General features: G+C 43.6%; 3 protein-coding genes across 25 annotated transcripts in view; 2 read left to right on the forward strand and 1 right to left on the reverse strand.

The window, feature by feature from the left end:
* Positions 1–513: 513 nt before the first annotated feature.
* Positions 514–5,212, forward strand: LOC100387227 (HLA class II histocompatibility antigen, DQ alpha 2 chain). The gene is made up of 4 exons (XM_002746383.7): positions 514–642; positions 3,971–4,219; positions 4,603–4,884; positions 5,058–5,212. The coding sequence occupies exons 1-4, from the start codon at positions 549–551 to the stop codon at positions 5,210–5,212; spliced, it is 780 nt and encodes a 259-aa protein (XP_002746429.2). The 5' UTR covers positions 514–548.
* LOC128931731 (uncharacterized) overlaps positions 3,650–18,625 on the reverse strand; it is a 69,618-nt gene continuing 54,642 nt past the window's right edge. For 4 of the 23 annotated variants that reach the window (XR_013534057.1, XR_013534053.1, XR_013534054.1 and 1 more), the window contains 2 exons: positions 6,146–6,567; positions 3,650–5,220 (listed from right to left, as the gene is read on the reverse strand). The gene's annotated coding sequence lies outside the window, so the exon portion shown is untranslated. The other 19 variants (XR_013534065.1, XR_013534067.1, XR_013534062.1 and 16 more) reach the window with 16 other exon arrangements.
* On the forward strand, positions 12,415–14,586 carry LOC100412969 (serine/threonine-protein kinase MARK2-like). The gene is made up of 2 exons (XM_008991427.5): positions 12,415–14,198; positions 14,454–14,586. The coding sequence occupies exons 1-2, from the start codon at positions 12,657–12,659 to the stop codon at positions 14,535–14,537; spliced, it is 1,626 nt and encodes a 541-aa protein (XP_008989675.4). The 5' UTR covers positions 12,415–12,656; the 3' UTR covers positions 14,538–14,586.

Below are 18,625 nucleotides of genomic sequence, written 5' to 3' on the forward strand. Positions count from 1 at the left end.
CCACCAGCAGAGATCCTTAGGTAGCTGGGCTCAAGTCAAAATTTGGGGAACACCATATACACTATGGAAGCAAAAAGAAAACAGCTAACCCAAATAGAGAAGCCAGAGAAAGGGAAGGAGATGGAGACTGCCAGGGAGGAACATCATCTCAGGGAAGAATTCCTGGAGGTTGTAACCCAAAAACCCCTGAAGGATGCCATATTATTAATGACCTTATCTAACCAAGAGGCTGCGCAGAACACTAGCAGACACGCTCACATGAGAGAAGATTCCAATTTAGTATCTTCCCTTTATTAATAGAAAATTTCCTCAAGACCACACTGTGTGGAGGATGTGGCAGAACCAGAGGATGTCCCTGTCTTCTTCCAGTGCTCTTAATACAAACTCTGCAACTGGCAATCAAGATGTCACCAGAGGGGATTTTTCTGATTGGCCATAAACCTGACCTGGCAGGGGTTGGTTTGGGTGTCTTTAGATTTCCTTGGCTCAGTCCTCACAGTTGCTCTACAACTCAGAACAGCAACTGCTGAGGCTGCCTTGGGAAGAGGATGATCCTAAACAAAGCTCTGATGCTGGGGGCCCTTGTCCTGACCACCGTCCTGACCACCGTGATGAGCCCCTGTGGAGGTGAAGACATTGTGGGTGAGTGCATGAGTGAGGGATGTTCTCTGGAGTTAGAAAACAAGAAATCGAAAGAAGAGAGTACAATTTGCTAAGAAATAGTAGAAATTTCCCAAGAGTCTTTTTAGTATTAATAAATTTTAAAATTTTGGCTGTTCCTCCTTTAGGAAACCACAGCTCCAACCAACTCTCTTTGCTATCTGTGCTATTGGAGTTTACTAAGGACATTGTTCTCTATATATTATATCCAGCGACTACAGCCTGGAGGTCTCCATGGCATTCCATCATGACTGCCTCAAATATTAGGGATGTTTCTATGAATGGAGTATTTTTTGTTATTAAAAATTTCTAAACTTACTACTCCCAAATTTCTCTGAATAACTTTTGAAGCTTTTCTCATACCTCCTATAGTATATGTTGGGGCAGGTAGTTCCATGAATTATGTATACTCTATAAAGAAAGTGCTCCTTTGCTTTGTCTCAGACTTACTCACATTTCCACATGGGAACTGGCACAGGTGGGGAGTAGGTAAAAGAGCCCAGCAGGCTGAATGCCTTCAGACAATCATCTTACCACATGGTAAATGTGGCACTTACTCTCTGCTACCTCATATGTGTTACCTGGCTTATAATCATATAAAATGGGCATGTAGATATGCTTTATAAACAGTAAAAACATAAATGTCAACTTTTTTTTACTTATTCCTATTACAGGTATATCGTCATATCTTTTCTTTAGCAAAGTAAGAAATATATTTTAAAATTGAGAACTTTATAACAAAATGCTTGGTAAATTAAATTATTTTATTCTCAAGTAATCAACCCAACTAACCTATTGTTCACCTTGTTTAATGAAGTCCTATAAAAAGAAAAACGGGCAGGCACAGATTATTTGGTCCTTTAGTCCCTTCTGCCTTTGTCGTCCATCTTTCCACCTCTCTTCATGCATTCCTTTCTCCCTTTTCCCTTTCAGGATCCATCTCTGACTCCCTCCCTGCTCCTTTATAGACATGGGCAGTGGGTTTGTAAAACAAAAGTTGAAAAGTCAAATAGTTGAAAGGGAAAGTGAACTGGAAGCTACTCTAAACTTCCACCACCTTATTAACCATGGCTGCTCCCATTCTGATTTTGCTTGGCAGTGGAAGTTTCACCTGCTTCTCCAGAGCACTTGGCTTTTTTGTTCCAAATTTCCTTTCTTCAGCCTCACACCAGAGTGCCCTGGTCAGGATCTATTCATCCATTAGGAACAGTGTGTGCAATGCGGGGAACCCTCTGTCCTGTAAAGCTAAAAGATAATGTTTTAACTCCTTTTAAAATTAGAAGAAAAAATGAAGTTCTAGAGCCTAAGAAAATGTTTTAACTTTTCATTTAGCCTGGATTATATTTGTCTTTATAGCAATCCAGTCAGAAACTATAATTTTCCATATTTTTTTGGAGGAACATGCCCACAAAAGCAACAGTACTCGAGGCTCACAAGTCCCAATGCAGCCCTGAGCATCCCTGATCCTGGGCTTTGCATGACTCTGCTACCTTCGTGCCTGTCAGTCTTCCCTAAAATCAATGTAATTGTCAAAAAATGTAATTGTCATGCAATACACGTTTGGGCACACAATGAGCTAACTTTTGGGGATTTAAAGATAAAAAATCATGCTGTCTGCCTTGCAGAGGGTGCACAGACCAGGGATAGAAACAATATGGGGCACAGGAAAGAAGAAGGCCATTGCTGAGAGGGCAGTGGACCCAGCAGAGGCTGAAACAGAAGTGACTTGGTTCCAGCTGGGCCAGCAGAGTGCGGTCCTCCAGCAACACTCAGCACCCAGAACAAGTACCAGATGAAAAGAAGGATTGCATGTACTCCACATATATTCATGTTTGAACTAGGATTCAAGGTTTATTGTAACGATAAGGAGGCTTTGTTGGTGGCCTGATAAGCAATAACCAGGGCAGTCATGCTGGATAGGGAAGAAGGTGAGCTGGAAGAGGAACAGACAAACTTGGAGAGCCAGACACTGAGATGGAGGGGTCGGAGGTCATAACACGGTCAGAAACATGCCGAGAGGACTTAGCTACAAAATTGTTAACTAAGTAGAAACCTCAAGAATGAATTTTAGGAGGAGAAATCCTAAAAGATAACTTCTTTCAGTGAGAAAAAACAGACTCTTGCAAAGACATGAAAGGAAATGTAGTTTGGTTTGATTGACAGACAGCTGTGAAGGATGTTGGACTGTGAGGCTGACAATATCCTTACAGAACTCACCACAGTAAATGGTATTTATTCCCTTACATACCTGACTCTCCCACTATTCAGTCTGTTCCTTGATGGTGTTTTAAGCATCCCCTGCTATGTCTGACACTCTTGGATGGTCAGTAAATGAGGAAAGAAGGAAAGATAAAATAATAAAGGGTTCACATGTCTTGACAAAAATGTCCAATTTGGCTCATTTGGCGGAACTGCACGGCTGCTGTTCTGCTCTGGCATCCTCAGACAAGCTCACTGCCCATCAGTAAACTCTTTACTCAGGTGAAGAGTTTAATTTACCTGAGTCCTCTGGTGAATGTGAGTGTTGAGTCAGAACATTATAGCCATTTAGTAACCTCCTTCAGAGGAAAAAAAAAAAAGGTGGGGGAATGACAGAAATTCAAAAACCAGTAGAGCTTCAACTTTTCATTTCAGAAGAAATCAGTTGCTCTACTCTAAGGACCATTACTATAAACGAAACAAAGACCTTAGAAGCATTGCTTATTTGTTACAAATGTGTAATGCTGCTATTCTTGTAATAGTCTTTCTTACACCCTGTAATTGTTAGAAGAAATTCTTTTAAGTTAATAAGATCCTACATGCTTTTCTTTGGTTTAAAAAAAAGAAAAAGGAAAATCTCTGCTTAGAAAGTGTCCTGTTTTGAGCTAGTCCTGAGAGGAAAGGAAGTATACTCAACTTGTTATTAACTGATGAAAGAAATAACTGAGAGATAAAAGTTAGGAAGAAGAGGGAAATACACTGAATCTCTGAGTAAGAAGACTAAATACTATGATAACTCATTCGTTCCTTCTTTTATTACAATATTCCCCATAAGCTTATGATGTGCCAGACACAATGTAGGCACTCAAAATAGCAGATGTGTGCCGTTTGCCTTTGTAGAGCATTTGTTACAGTGGGAAAGGCAGCATCAATTCTAACCCGATGAGTACCAGCTTTAGGCAGGGAGAAAACAGGTGCTGAGAGTATTGTTCAGGGACTGTGCCAAAGATGAAGCCCATAATATTTGAAAGTCAGTTTCTTCAATCACTTTCCGTATTAAGGTTCTTTCTTCCTGTGTTCCGCCCTCCTGCTTGTCACCTTCACTCATCAGCTGACCATGTTGCCTCCTATGGCGTGAACTTCTACCAGTCTTACGGTCCCTCTGGCCAGTACACCCATGAATTTGATGGAGATGAGGAGTTCTACGTGGACCTGGAGACAAAGGAGACTGTCTGGTGGTTGCCCGTGTTTAGCACATTTATAAGTTTTGACCCGCAGAGTGCACTGAGAAACATGGCTGTGGGAAGACACACCTTGGAATTCATGATTAAACAGTCCAATTCCACTGCCGCTACCAATGGTATGTGTCCACCATTCCGCCTCTCTGTACTGAATCTAATCCTTTATGCCAAGTTTTACTCTCTTCTTCCCAAGAGATCCTCAGATCTTCTCATGTCCCTCATCTCTAAAATCACATAGTCGCATGTTATACAAGGGTCTTTCCATCATGCATTCATTAGATCCTTCTAGGAGAGGTCTCATGAATCTCCACTTTATCAAACATACCAACAGAGAGAAGAGCACAGGAATAAAGCAGAGGCAATGTGTCCAAGCAGAAGGTAAATGAGACCTCTTTGACGATCAGGTGGTGAAATGCTGGTAGGAGGGCTTTTCCAGAATATAATGCAGAACCTCAGGGAAGAGCTATTCACACTTCACATCAACGCTGTTTCCTCACCACAGAGGTTCCTGAGGTCACAGTGTTTTCCAAGTCTCCCGTGGTGCTGGGTCAGCCCAACACCCTCATCTGCCTTGTGGACAACATCTTCCCTCCCGTGGTCAACATCACATGGCTGAGCAATGGGCACTCAGTCACAGACGGTGTTTCTGAGACCAGCTTCCTCTCCAAGAGTGATCATTCCTTCTTCAAGATCAGTTACCTCACCTTCCTCCCTTCTGCTGATGAGATTTTTGACTGTGAGGTGGAGCACTGGGGCCTGGACGAGCCTCTTCTGAAACACTGGGGTAAGTATGAGTTCTACCAATTCATGGGTTTCTAGTGATAGACTTCACTCTTCTCCCTAAGCCTGGGGCCTTGAGTATTTGCAAAGCTAACCCTCCACCCCATCCCATCCCATCCCACACACCTGCACAGGAGCACACTCTGCATTCTGACCTCAACAACTTCACTTCCATAGAGCCTGAGATTCCAGCCCCTCTGTCAGAGCTCACAGAGACTGTGGTCTGCACCCTGGGGTTATCTGTGGGCCTCATGGGCATTGTGGTGGGCACTGTCTTCATCATCAAAGGCCTGTGTTCTGTTGATGCTTCCAGACACCAAGGGCCCTTGTGAATCCCATCCTGGAAGGGAAGGTAAGATTGAGATTGGTTAGAGTCAAAGCTGCAGTATGAGAGGAAAGAAAGTGGGAGGAGGCTGTGGGCAGGAATGTGGTTGAAAGTTGTAGAGGAATTGGAAAGTGGCATGATCATGAGACAAGAACCCCCTTGGAGTCATCGATCTCATGTCTGTCCTGTTGCAGGTGTGTCGCCATCTGCAGGAGCAGAAGAGTGGACGTGCTACATGACATAGCACTGTCTTCTAGCCTGATATATCATATCCCTTTTCTCCTCCGAATGTTGCTCCTCTCACCTGTACTTAAGGTACTCTGGTACTTAAGGTGCTATATTCCCTCAGAACTCACAAATGCCTTTCAATTCTTTCTCTGACCTCCTGAATTTTTTTCTTTTCTCAAATGTTACCTGCTAAGGGATGCTTGGGTAAGCCACTCAGCTACCTTAATCCTCAGTGACCTTTATCTAGAATCTCCATAAAAGCAATAAATTCTCTTTTCTGGGGCCTCTTTTGAATTTTTCCCATCTTTCATCTTAGGGCTGACTGGGAGCATAACCAAGAATGGGAGACTCTTATGTTTCAGATCAATTTAATTTAATTTCCCAGATCACATTTTGAGCCCAGTAACACAGGAGCAACCAAGTACAATGTCTCCTGATCATTTGTTGATCTCATAGCTGGGGTTAATATTTCCTTCTTCCTTTTGTTCCTACCCTTGGCCACTGCCACCCACCCCTCAATTCAGGTACTGATGAGGAAGGTAATAGATACCCTCTGCTCTTGGCTCAGAATGGTTATAGCAGAAATACAAACAAAACAAAATGAAACAAAATAAGTCTGTGCTAATTTCAATATGACTTTTAGAGGGAATGACAGAGAAACAGAATAAAATTTTGAATCTCAAAAGTTATGAAAAGTAAAAAATGTTATTACCAAAAGTCAAAATGCATCCTTAAAACTTTAAATTTGTGAAGAATGACGACAATAGACGCTTTCCTCTCCCCGCCTCACCTTGAGGAGACAAAAATTCTCTATGCAGGAAAAGAAATGGAAGCCAGCAAGAAAAACATTAAAATAAGGCTGGCACGGTGGCTCACACCTGTAATCCCAGCATTTTGGAGTCCAAAGTAGGCAGATCACTTGCAGTCAGGAGTTCGAGACCAGCCTGCCCAATATGGTGACACCCTGTCTTCATTAAAAATACAAAACTTAGCCAGCCATGATGGTGGGGACCTGTAATCCCAGCTGCTCAGTAGGCTGAGGCAGGAGAATTGCTTGAACCTGGGAGGTGGAGGTTGCAGTGAGCCAAGATTGCGTCCCTGTACTCCAGCCTGGGTGACACAGGAAGACTCCATCTGAGAGAGAGAGAGAGAGAGAGAGAGAGAGAGAGAGAGAGAGAGAGAGAGAGAGAGAAAGATCGATCATGTCCTTTGCAGGAACATGAACATGGATGGAGCTGGAGACCTTTATCCTACACACACTAACACAGGAACTCCACCTCACAATAAATAAATACATATAAATAATGTTTTTACAAATAAAGAAAAATATCAAAATAAGACAATAATATAAGTAGGTATCTGAGAAGGAACAAATACTTATCCTTACTTAGGTTAGTGACAATGGAAAATGGATAGGAGTAGAAGCTGAAGACATATTTTGAGGCCCCAGGGCCTTGCTCTTCACCCCTCCTGGATAAGGAAAGCAATGAGCCTATGAGAGAGAAGTCCTAAGAAGAACAACACGATTGAGACAATGTCACAGCAGCTGTGGGTACCGTGTCCTCCACTGGATTTGCGGACTCCTAGTAGAAACTCTCCCAGAGGAAATGGATCAACAGGGACCTCATGGCTTGAAACAGCTGTGAAATCTGTGAGATATTTCTGTTCATGCTATCTGCATCAGTGAATTTAAAAAGTAATAGGAGGGAAAAAAAGACAAAATATTAACTGATAATTGATCCAGCATAGCTCGGTACAAAGAACCCTAATTCCAAATCCACAACTCAGTACTTTGAAGCCAATATTTTAAACTTTACTGGGTAAAGTATCTGACATTTCTGAACCTTATTATTCTCATCCACAATGTGGAAGTGATCATACTGTCCTTGCAACGTTATTGATGGAATTTGAATAATCTTGATATATAGGCAGTGCTTTATACATAGTATATAAATACATAAACCACTGCAGTTACATTTATAATTGATTTTTAAAAGAATGGATCATATTATTTAAAAAGTACATTTGTTTTCATTAAGGATTTAGGAGATTCAAATGCAGACATAAGAGTGAGTTTCTTTTCATATGTTGAAAAGATACCATATGAACCAAAGAAATCTCACCATATGTTGCGATTTCATATGTTGGAATCATTGGAAACTTTCAGGTGTGATTCTTTGGAGGAGAACATGGGGGCAGAAGCAGAGTCAATTATTTTTTAGGAGTTTCATTGGATTTTAAAAACCTTTTCTTTCAAAGTTGTTAACTGAAATGTCATGAACGAGTTACATTGTTCACTCATCTTTTGAATCCCCAAACAAAGAACTTGCTACTTGGAGGCCCCTGATCAATCAGTAAAGATTGATGTGCAAGGAAGGAAACATTGTTGACTGGAGATGTTGTTCCTAGACCTCCATAGGCCTTGCAAGTATCTTGGCAAATATAGTTAAATAAAATAGAAAAACAGAGATTGTAGTTGTCTTGCTTTTTCTCACTGTCTGCGTTTCAGATGTAATGAGAAGAAAATCACTAGTTTATGATAATCTTATATAGTTGAGTTTGATAAGAATGACTTAGAAACACTTCCCAATAAAAAAGAAAGAAATCAAAGTCCAATAAAGACCCAGAAGAGAATAGAAATTACTAAAAGTTACAGGTTTTAAAAATTTAGTTTCAAGATATTTATCTGAAAAATCATAGATCAGTGTAGATAAAAATTAACATTGTCCTTCCATATTAGCATTTGGTATTAGCACTTGACAAATACTTAAATGTTGAATATCTGATGAGAATTTACTTCCCAATTAGATTTTTTAGTTGTTTATTTTCACATTTCTTGAGGCAAGCGGTACAGAATGTAGTGGCCAAGGTCATGGCGCAGGAGTGGTTTGAAACCCTGCTTCTCTACTTACTGTGTGTCTGACCATGGGCAAATTACTTAACCCCTCTCCTCCCTAGTTTGCTCATCTGTACAATGACGGTGATGAGAGTCCTTATCTCTTGCGGCAAAAATGAGGATTCAATAGGACAGCTCACATAAAACTCTTAAAATGGAAACTGACATTTAGTAAGAGCTCAATAAATGTTAGCTATTTTTATTTTAAGTTCTGGAATACAAGTGCAGAATGTGTAGGTTTGTTACATAGATACATGTGTGCCGTGGTGGTGTGGTGTACCTGTCAACCCATCATCTAGGTTTTAAACCTCGGTTACAATACTATTTGTCCCAATGCTCTCCCTCCCCTCGCCCCCTACCTCTGACAGGCCCTGGTGTGTGTTGGTCCCCTCTCTGTGTCCAAGTGTTCTCTTCGTTCAACTTCCACTTCTAAGTGAGAACATACGGTGTTTGGTTTTCTGTGCCTGTGTTAGTTTGCTGAGAATGATGGCTTCTGGGTTTATTTTTACTTATATCATGCCAAACCATACAATGTTATGAAAATTACTGTGATTATTGATCAAACACATAGGCCATTGGAGGAAAAATAAAATAAATTCACAATGTTTACAGAAGAATACAGGAAACTGCTTTTCTTAAAATGTATTCACATGGGCTTTCATTTCTAAAGAAGCTGGTGTTGGCCAGGCATGGTGGCCCATACCTGTATACCTGCACTTTGGGAGGCCAAGGCAGAAAAATTGTTTGAGCTCAGGAGTTCCAGACCAGCCTGAGCAACACAGTGAGACCTTGTCTCAAGAAAAATATTAAAAAATTATCCCAGTATGGTGGTGCATGCCTGTAGTCCTAGCTACTCGGGAGATTGAGGTGGGAGGATTGCTTGAGCCCAGGAGTTTGAGGCTACAATGAGCCATGATTATGCCGTTGCACTCCAGCCTGGGTGACAGAGCAAGACCCTGTCTTAAAAAAGGAAGCTGGTATTAATCTCCCCTTCATGTAACCCACTGCACAGATGTGTGTAGCTCCAAGTGCACACAGCCTTCCATCTCTCGGCCTAATGTAACAGGACAGTGGAGCTGGGGGAATTACAGGCAATTTCAACGAGGGGAAATAGGTAGGAAGGAAACAGCTGGAAATCCCTGGAGTAACCTTACTCGTCTGATCAAAAGTACACGTCAGACTGGCAGAACTCTTGTTCATGTTCGAAACCAAAGGTTGGTAAACTTTTTCTGTAAAGGACCAGATAGTAAATAGTTTTAACTTTTGGGCCATACGGTATGTATCATAACTGCTCAGCTCTACTTCTGAAGCACAAAAGCATCATAGATAACAAGAAAAAAATGAATTGTGGCTGCCTTCCCATCAAACGGTACATACAAAAGCTGGGGTGGGTCACGGTTTGCCAACCCCTGATCTGGAATACACCTGAATGTGGTGCATAGCCTCCATTACGTTTCTTGAAAAATTGTCTCAAATTGAAGCTAGAGGTCCTTTCTTCCCCTCTGAGATTCCTTCTTCCACTCTCCCCCCACCCCACATTTTCTATCTGCAGCTTTATTCTGGTGGCAACCCAAAAGGTCAAGGCTTGGCTCCATCCCGCAGCACAGCAGGATATTGGCACAGACTCAACCCTCCCAGGTTCTCAGAATGGAGCTCATACAAAGCTAAGCCTCTTGATGATACTGACAACCTCACAGAGCTCAGTGCTTAGTATATTTTGTTTTTTGAGATAGGGCCTTGTTCTGTCATCCGGGATAGAGTGCAGTGGCACAATCTCAGCTCACTACAACCTCTAGCTCCCTGGATCAAGTGATCCATCCATCCCAGCATCTGAAGTAGCTGGGACCACAGGCACAAGTCACCAAGTCTGGCTAAATTTTGTATTTTTTGTAAAGATGGGGTTTCACCATGTTGCCCAGGCTGGTCTTGAACTGGGCTCAAGGGATCTTTCTGTCTCAGCCTCTCAAAGTGCTGGGATTACAGGCATGAACCACCATGCTTGGCCAAGTAATTAGTTTTTAATGGAAAATGAGTGTGTATCTTTTACGATCTTTGGAAAGATATCCATTCTTCTTCCCTCACAGCAGCTAGCACAATGTCCTACACCCAGTAAGTATCTGTTGATGTTAGTGTGAGGTCATGGCAACTGTGACTTTATCCCTTTGTACATGAGTTTGGTGAAGACCTGGCTTTCTAGTTCCAGACGCAGAACTGAAGCAAATTCCTTTTCATTTGGGAAAACAGACCTTTTGCAAAGAGACACGGATTCTCACAGGAAAACAAACCTGTCTTCCTGAGACTCATAGGGGAGTGAGTGGGGAGGTGTTGGAATCCTCGGGGGAAATTATGGGTTATGGTTTCTTTCTGTTCTAGATAAGGGTTGGGCACAGGCAGATCCTGAGAAAAGTGGAGTCCTTTATTGCCCAGTGGGAGATGGCATTTCCAGGAGCAGTCCTGGCTGGTGCAATGGTGGCTGCTTGTACTGTTTCTTTAGGCTCTTATAGGGAGATAGCCAGGGCAGCTCCCTAAAGAAAACAGCTGGGTGGAATCCTTATCCTTATCAACATGGCTAGATCACAGGGGCTGGTGGCCTTATCCTATCAGGGCAACCAGTGATTTCACCATGTCACCAACTACTCCTTTAGAAACCAACCGCATTGTTACATTTCAAGCATAACACTAGTGCCCAAATCCATTCTGTCATATTATAACTCAGCTGCATCAGCAAGTTTATTGCTAAAATCCTAGAGTCTCAAATACGACAGCCTGAAGATGTAAGAAAGTAAGTCTAATTTCACCATAGCATTTACTTGGCTGTGTGTACGTGCACATGCCACGTCCCGGGAATGAGGAAATTTCCCCCAAAAAGCTCTAATCAATTCACTTTAGTAATTTCTTGTTTGTTTTACTCTGATACTGAGTTTTCTTCTCATTCAAACATTCATTTATTCATTGAAATATTAGAAATATTAGTCGAGTGTCCTCTATGTATCTAGCCATTGTCCTAGGTACTGTGGATACCACTGTAAATAAAACATGTAAAACACTTGCTTTCGTGAAGTTTATATGCAAGAGTCTGACAAAGAAATATGCAAGTGAAATATGCAAATGTCAGATGTTGCTAAGTGCAATGGAGATCAATGAAGTAGGGAAGGTGGTGAGAGAGCTGCAGAGATGTAGACTGGTTGGGGGGGTGCTGTGAGCAGCAGGACTCAATCCCTCCCAACCTGGCCCCTGTCACTCGTTCAGACTAGTGCATCCCTCCAGAGAGCCACCCCCGATCATCCTGGGCCTTCACAGAGGCTACCCTCCTGCCCTTGTCCCTACTCACTTAGGCGACCCCTCCTCACACCGCAGGGCTCAGCACACTGGCCTCCAGAGAGCCCCACTTCTTCCCTCACCAGCGCTGACCTGAGGCCCAGGCCACTGTTCTCTGGCCCCACTTCACCTGGTGCTTCTCACGCTGAAGGAGCTTCACGGCTGGGGGGCCTTCCTGAAGAGGCTATGGGCTCATGGAGTGTAGGGTATGTCTGTTTCTTCTGTGTCCATTACATAATCTCAACCACATGAGGAAGGAAAAACCCTACAAGGAAAGGAAAATATTCTCTCCCTTCTCAATGGTTGACATCAACCATTGAGAGATGAAAGAAAAGGAATTGAATATTTTGCATGTAGACATTAGGAGATCTTCAAAATCCAAAAGCTATTTCAGATTTTGAAATAACAAATGATTGAAAACCACCATGGCACGTTAAACCTATGTAACAAACCTGCACAATCTACACATGTACCCCAGAACTTAAGAGTACAATAAATATAGAAAAAGAAACTACAAATGAAAATGCTGTTGAAGCGTTGTACCAGTTTAAATAGCTGGGAAACGAAATATCAATCTCTATAATCCATCTAGACAAAAAGCACTTACTTTTTAAAAGAGGAAGATGTTTTGGGGACCAAAAGAGAGAAAATCTCTGTGAAAGATCCCCAGCCATGATTGGCCCCTGCTTTGCTCTGAGCTCATGAAAAGCCTTTGTGATGTCATAACAGACAGGCCTATATAAGGCCCTGGCTGGGTCATGGTTTTTGGTCTGAGAAATCCCTGGAAGCTTTTGTGGTGACCTGTGGACTCAGACCAGCTTAGCGATTACGAGTTGTTTGGGGTGGTGGGGGGAGTTTTTGTGGGAGGGGCGTTGTTTTTTCTGGGTAGCGTTGTTAGCATAGTTAATATAGTTAGTATTGCTTAGTGTTTTAGTGTATTTGGGATAGTAAGTAGTGTTGTTTACTGTAGAGTTAGAGTAGTTATTTGGATAGTGTGTCTAGAGATACCATGAAGCAGGGATTGGCCTCCACCTCACCTGCCCTGCGGCCACCTTACTATCAAATACTGAAATTCATAGGCCGTGGTGCCTTTGGCGAGGTCACGCTGGCCCGGCATTTAATAACTGGCACCCGGGTGGCGGTGAAAACAATCAACAGAACCGGCCTCCTCTCTAGCCACAGAGAGACGACTATTTTAAAGTCGGTGAGCCACAGTAACATCATTCGGCTTTACCAGATCATTAATACCAGAGAGGCGTGCCAGCTGGTATTAGAATACGCAGAAGGGGGAAGCCTGGCTGACTGGCTCGAAAAAAACATCATGGAGGAGGAGGAGGCCCGAGGCAAGTTCCAACAAATGCTGTCCGCCGTGAGCTACCTCCACAAAAGAAAAATCGCTCACCGAGACCTAAAACCTGACAACATGCTGTTAGACAGTAAAGGACATATCAAAATTTCCGATTTTGGATCAGCCACGATTTATCATGAGGGGCAGAGGCTGAGAGCAGGTCATGGGACCCTCCCCTACATGGCCCCAGAACTCTTTGGGGCCCAGGGCTATGAATGTCCCGCCATGGACATATGGAGCCTAGGCGTCACGTTATACCAGATGGTGTCCAACAGTCTGCCCTTCTTCGCAGTGAGTCGTTTCCAACTGATATCCCTCATTCTATCTGGCCAGTATGTTATTCGGCACTATTTTTCAGAAGGCCTAAAAAGCCTAATTAAAAACCTTTTAATATCTAATCCCAATGAGCGGCCGACAGTAGACAAAGTCTTGAGGGACCCGTGGGTGAACAACGGCCAGGACTTGCCTCCAGCGACGTATGAAGAGCCAATTGAAGACCACCCGAACTGTGAGACCATAAGGCTCTTGGTGGCCATGGGATTGAAGCCAGAAAACATCGTAAAGGCAATCGAAGACAACGTCTTTAATTATCCCATGGCCACCTACCGTATTGTAGATGGAGAAAAAAAGCCATCCATTACCACTCCACAGTCTCTTGCTCCTGGGGATCCTACATGTTTAGTCACTGAGATTTCCAGTTCACCTGCCGGCCTTCACAGGAAGTCAGACCCCCAGCATGCCCCCACGGCCTCCCTGACCATCGAGCGCAATTGTGGAGATGTAGAAAACTTGGCACGGCAAGCCCTCCAGTGTGACCGTGTGGCCTCCTCCACTGTAAGCGCCATAGGCGGTGGTGGTGCTTTAGAAACCTTGGCAGAGCAAGCCCCCCAGCGTGACCTCATGTCTGCAGCCTCCACCAAGTGCTCCACCAGCAGCGAAAATTTAGAAACTTTGGCTCAACCAGCCCTCCCACATAACATGGCCGCCTCCACCCAGATCACCACCCAGAGCACCGTGGCTCAACAACCAGGACACGAAGGCAGCGTCCTCCAAGCTGGGCAGCCCGAGGCTGTGTTGACCCAACCAACAAGAGGCTGGAGCTGCCGCAGGGCTGCCCGAAGGTGCATTGCCATAATAAGGAGATGCTGTTGCTGCCTCTGTCCACCCAAGAGGCAGAGTAAGAGGGCCCACCCAAGAGAAAAAGTAAGTAGGTGGGCGGTGAAGCCGCACTTCTTGCATTTTACTATATTTATTCTGTCTTTAGTAGTACTGTTTTAATTGGCAAATCTCCGGGGCCGGAGAGTGGCAGAGGGAGGGAATGGGGGGGTATTGGTCAAAGGACCAAAGTCTAGACAGGAGGAAGAGGTTTTGACTCTAGTGCACAGCAGGGTGACCAGAGTCAATAAGAACGTATTGCATTTTGCAAAACATGTTCATGTCAAATGTCTCTGCATTTAGATTGGAGAGGACGAAGGCCCTGAGGTCCAGGAGCAACCTGAGATGCCCAGGAGCAATGTTGGAGCCTGCAGCACTTTATATTAAAAAAATATAAAAATAAATGTATCATTCTGATAAATGACCATTTCTTGCTTCTTGCAAATTTTGTAGTAGCACTGGAAAGGTGGCAGGTGGGTTGCAGACACTCTGCTGCTTTGTGCCCTCCCTGCACAGGACCGGGGCTAAGAGAAGGCAAGGCGTGAGGCAAAGGAAAAGGCAGATTTACTAGCACCTGCCTTAGTTGAAAGAAAAGTGGGGATAATGAAAGGATGGAGGAGGACGTGCAAGAGAGCAAGAAAAAGATAGAGCTAAACCAGAGTCTAAAACCTGGCCCAGACTGGAGAACGGTCTATAAAGATCATGCGGTTTACCCCCATGCAATACCTAGTGGTGGCATATGATCCAAACTGGTGGGTCACTGTCTTACACTACTACTATTGTGGCTATAGGAGTATCAGGTAAAATGAACAAAAACAAACCCTTTTGCCAATCAAAATATGTCACTGGAAGGCAAGAGGTGTGGCACAAGTTCTTATATCTTCCCAGCTGCCCTGTTCCTTTGTTGGGGAGGAATCTGCTCCAAAACCTACAAGTACAAATTTCTTTTAAGCCTAAAGATAACAAGACTTTAGGTTTTAAGTAACCAAAGACTATGGTATTAGCCTTCACAGTGGCAATTATTTGCTAGGGATATTTCTTACACAAGAAATCATCCCTCACTTCGGCCTACCTGCCACCATCCAGTTGGACAATGGTCCAGCATTTACTGCCCAAGTAGTCCAGCTCGTTGCCGAGTCCCTCAACATCTAGATACTACACATCCCTTACCATCCTCAGTCATCGGGTAAAGTTGAACAGGCCAACGGCATCCTCAAAGACCATTTGGCCAAACTTGCTATTGAGGTAAAACTCTCTTGGCCCACACTCCTACCTCTTGCCCTGGCCCATATCCGGACCACCCCATGGGGGCCAATGGGCCTGAGCCCCTTCGAATTGCTGTACGGCCGGTCTTTCCTGGTTTCCCATAATCTCCCTGCGCGACCACCACCACTGGCCTCCTACCTTTCGTTTCTCTCTCTCCTCCGCCAAGCACTCAGAGAGCACGCCAATTGCACTCTCCCTGTCATTCCAGGACCAGAGGACCTCCACCCGGCAGCACCTCTCCAGCCGGGTGACAGCGTTCTCCTCCAAGAGCTCAAACCAGGATCCTTGCAACCCAGGAATCCTGGACTGAGGGCCCCACCACCAGGACTCATAATCTTGCACAGGCAAACTGCCAAACAGGCAGCTGTCAGTCTACTGTCTCCATCCTCATCCCACATGGTAAAAGCACCATACTCGGTCACAATCATGGGTTTCACTTTCAGCTGTGTTTTCTATATGACCAAACCAAGGACTACTGTCATTGGTGGGACACACCACCTATGGGGGGTGCTCATACAGCTCTTGTGTTATTCACAAGCCACAGCCTCCAAGCTGTCCCAACCACATGCTCGCTCACTTCAGCAATGGTTCCTTAGCCCTCAACATCTGTGACCCCGGCACAGCTGTTAGGATACAGGAGTGTCTGGTAAAGTCTGTGAAGATTATACCTGGAGCCACCCTCAGGGAACATGGCTAATATTTCGTTCCTATACCCGCATTGTCTCTGAAGCAATAGAACAGCTCAGTTCTTTAGCCATACAATCCTGTAAAATGAAGCCATCTTAACTAACCAATTCAAACCCTCAGATAATACCTCTCAGTCTTTCTCTTGGTTGACTCTAGTACAGCAGGGAGCCAACATGTTAAATTTAACTAAAGATATGAATATCACCAACTGCTTTTTATGTGCCTCTCTCAGCAACCCCCCCTTAGCTGCAGTTCCCCTCAGGTCCGGGTTCAATCTGTCAAAATCACCTATGGGACCCGGCACCATCTTAACAGATATCCCCTTGTTCCAAGTACACCCTCAAAATTTCTCTCTCTGCCATGAGACAGCCAGCAGCTCCAGTCCCAGCTATAACACCACAGTAAAGGTAAAATCCTCCCTCTATGCACCACCAAGAGGATATTTCTGGTGTAATGGAACCTTATCTAAAATTATTAATGCCTCCTTCCCTTTCCCTTGCGTGCCTGTCACCTTGGTCCTGCAGTTAGAGGTATATGGACAGGCCGAACTTCTATCCCTCCTTCCACCCTCCCCTAATCACCAAGACAGATGAGCAGTCTTCCTCCCACAGGTCGATGGTCTCTCTCTAGCATCCTCTCTGGTGGCAGCCGAGCTGGGTAACGGCGCCCTAGGCTACAGTGTCACCTCAGCCACTCAACTAGAGGACAAGCTTTGTGTGGCTATCGAAGCGTCAGCTGCCTCCCTGGCCTCCCTCCAGCAACTCAAAAATGTAACTACTAGTAGCCTACTGTTGACTGGAAGCCTTACTGATGACACAAACAGTCAATTGACAAGTACTTGTATGTTACATGCGTTGTATACTGTATTCTTACAACAAAGTAAGCCAGAGAAGAGAAAATGTTATTAAGAAAATCATAAGGAAGAGAAGATACATTTACAGTACTATGCTGTATTTATCAGTAATACAAGTTTGTTGTGGTCTGTTTACAAGATTAATCATCTGTCGAAAGGGCGATGACTGCAGTTCAGACCTCAGTCTATGGTACAGATCAAGCAATTCAACTTTTTCTTGTAATGACATGACTTCCCTCTGCTTTTTGGGAGCACATCCAGCATCACTAGTGATATTTCATATGCATTCCATTGGGTTAGGAAGGGTTTACGGTATTGCACCAAACATGATGAAAATACACAAGAACTTCAAGAGATCACCTTTTAGTGTGATAGAAAATTGACCAGGGAGAGAAACTGCTCACGGGGAAATGATTAGCATCACACTTCATATTTTATTATTACTATTATTTTTAGATGAAGTCTCGCTCTGTCACCCAGGCTAGAGTGCAGTGGCTTTATCTCCATCACTGCAACCGCTGCCTCCTGGGTTTAAGCTATGCCTCCCAAGTAGCTGGGATTACAGGTATGCGCCACGATGCCCAGGTAATTTTTGTATTTTTAGGGGAGATGGGGTTTCGCCATTTTGGCCACGCTGCTTTCGAACTCCTGGCCTCAAGTGATACACAAACCTTGGCCTCCCAAAATGCTGCATGCAGCATTTTAAGAGAATACTTGCAACACTTAAGCTCACGGCGATAGCAACAGGAAATGGCTATGAAATTATTGCAGTAGTATGGCGTTACTACAGTTAATTTTATGCAGTTATAATTCAATACTGCATTTTTACATTTGTTTATATATTTCTCTCGACTACAAATGGCATCATATACAGCCTATAAGTGTATGCACAAGTTTTGGTGAATTTTAACTTTTTATAATCAATTTGTGTATATTTTATGGTGGTAAATTATAAAACAGACTAGTATCTACATATATTTTCTGAATTCATGACATACCTTACAATTTCTTAATGTTTCCAATATTTCTAGGCTGTGTTCGTTGAGTTTTTTCAAAAGATTGCAAATCTCAAAAAACGTTTCCAATATATTTCCTGGAAAAAATCTGCAAATAAACGGACCCACAAAGTTCAAACACATGCTCTGGAGCACTGTACCTATTTTACATCCTGATCAGGATGCCTTATTTAAAACATACTTACTTTATGTTAAAACGCACACTCTGAATGAAAAGACCACCCAAATAGGCTTTGTGTGAGCAACATGGCTGTTTATTCACCCGGGTGCGGGCAGGCTGAGTCAGTGGAGGGCAGTGGGATAGAAGCTAGTTTTATATGTTTGCAGTAGGCAGTGGAAAGTTACAGAAGTTACAGTTTAGAGTGGTCTTTTGCAAGCTGGGAGGGGGTCATAGGGTCTGGAGTCACAAAGTTGACCAAAGTTGGTTACAAAGTTGACCAAGATTGGTTACAAAGTCCAATGACCTTGTCAATTAAGGCCAGAATAAGAAACAATAGAAGAATGTCTCAGGTTAGTTAGGCACCAAAAGGGTTGATTGCCTTCCACTTTCCATGGTCTCCAAATTCCTTCACCTTTTCTAATTCCAGAAGGCCCTCCAGAGGTGTACGTGTGTACCATGGCTCCATCAGTCAGCCTAAAAGAACTTACACTTT

This window comes from Callithrix jacchus, chromosome 4, assembly GCF_049354715.1.
Source record: "Callithrix jacchus isolate 240 chromosome 4, calJac240_pri, whole genome shotgun sequence".
In the NCBI taxonomy this organism is placed as follows: Eukaryota; Metazoa; Chordata; class Mammalia; order Primates; family Cebidae; genus Callithrix; species Callithrix jacchus.

Excerpts from the sequence above, each read along its gene's own strand:
- LOC100387227 (XM_002746383.7), top strand. The coding sequence starts at position 549 with ATGATCCTAAACAAAGCTCTGATGCTGGGGGCCCTTGTCCTGACCACC. Across the intron at positions 4,220-4,602 it reads TTCCACTGCCGCTACCAATG|AGGTTCCTGAGGTCACAGTG; the intron begins GTATGTGTCCAC and ends TCCTCACCACAG. Across the intron at positions 4,885-5,057 it reads GCCTCTTCTGAAACACTGGG|AGCCTGAGATTCCAGCCCCT; the intron begins GTAAGTATGAGT and ends TCACTTCCATAG.
- LOC100412969 (XM_008991427.5), top strand. The coding sequence starts at position 12,657 with ATGAAGCAGGGATTGGCCTCCACCTCACCTGCCCTGCGGCCACCTTAC. Across the intron at positions 14,199-14,453 it reads GGGCCCACCCAAGAGAAAAA|ATTGGAGAGGACGAAGGCCC; the intron begins GTAAGTAGGTGG and ends CTCTGCATTTAG.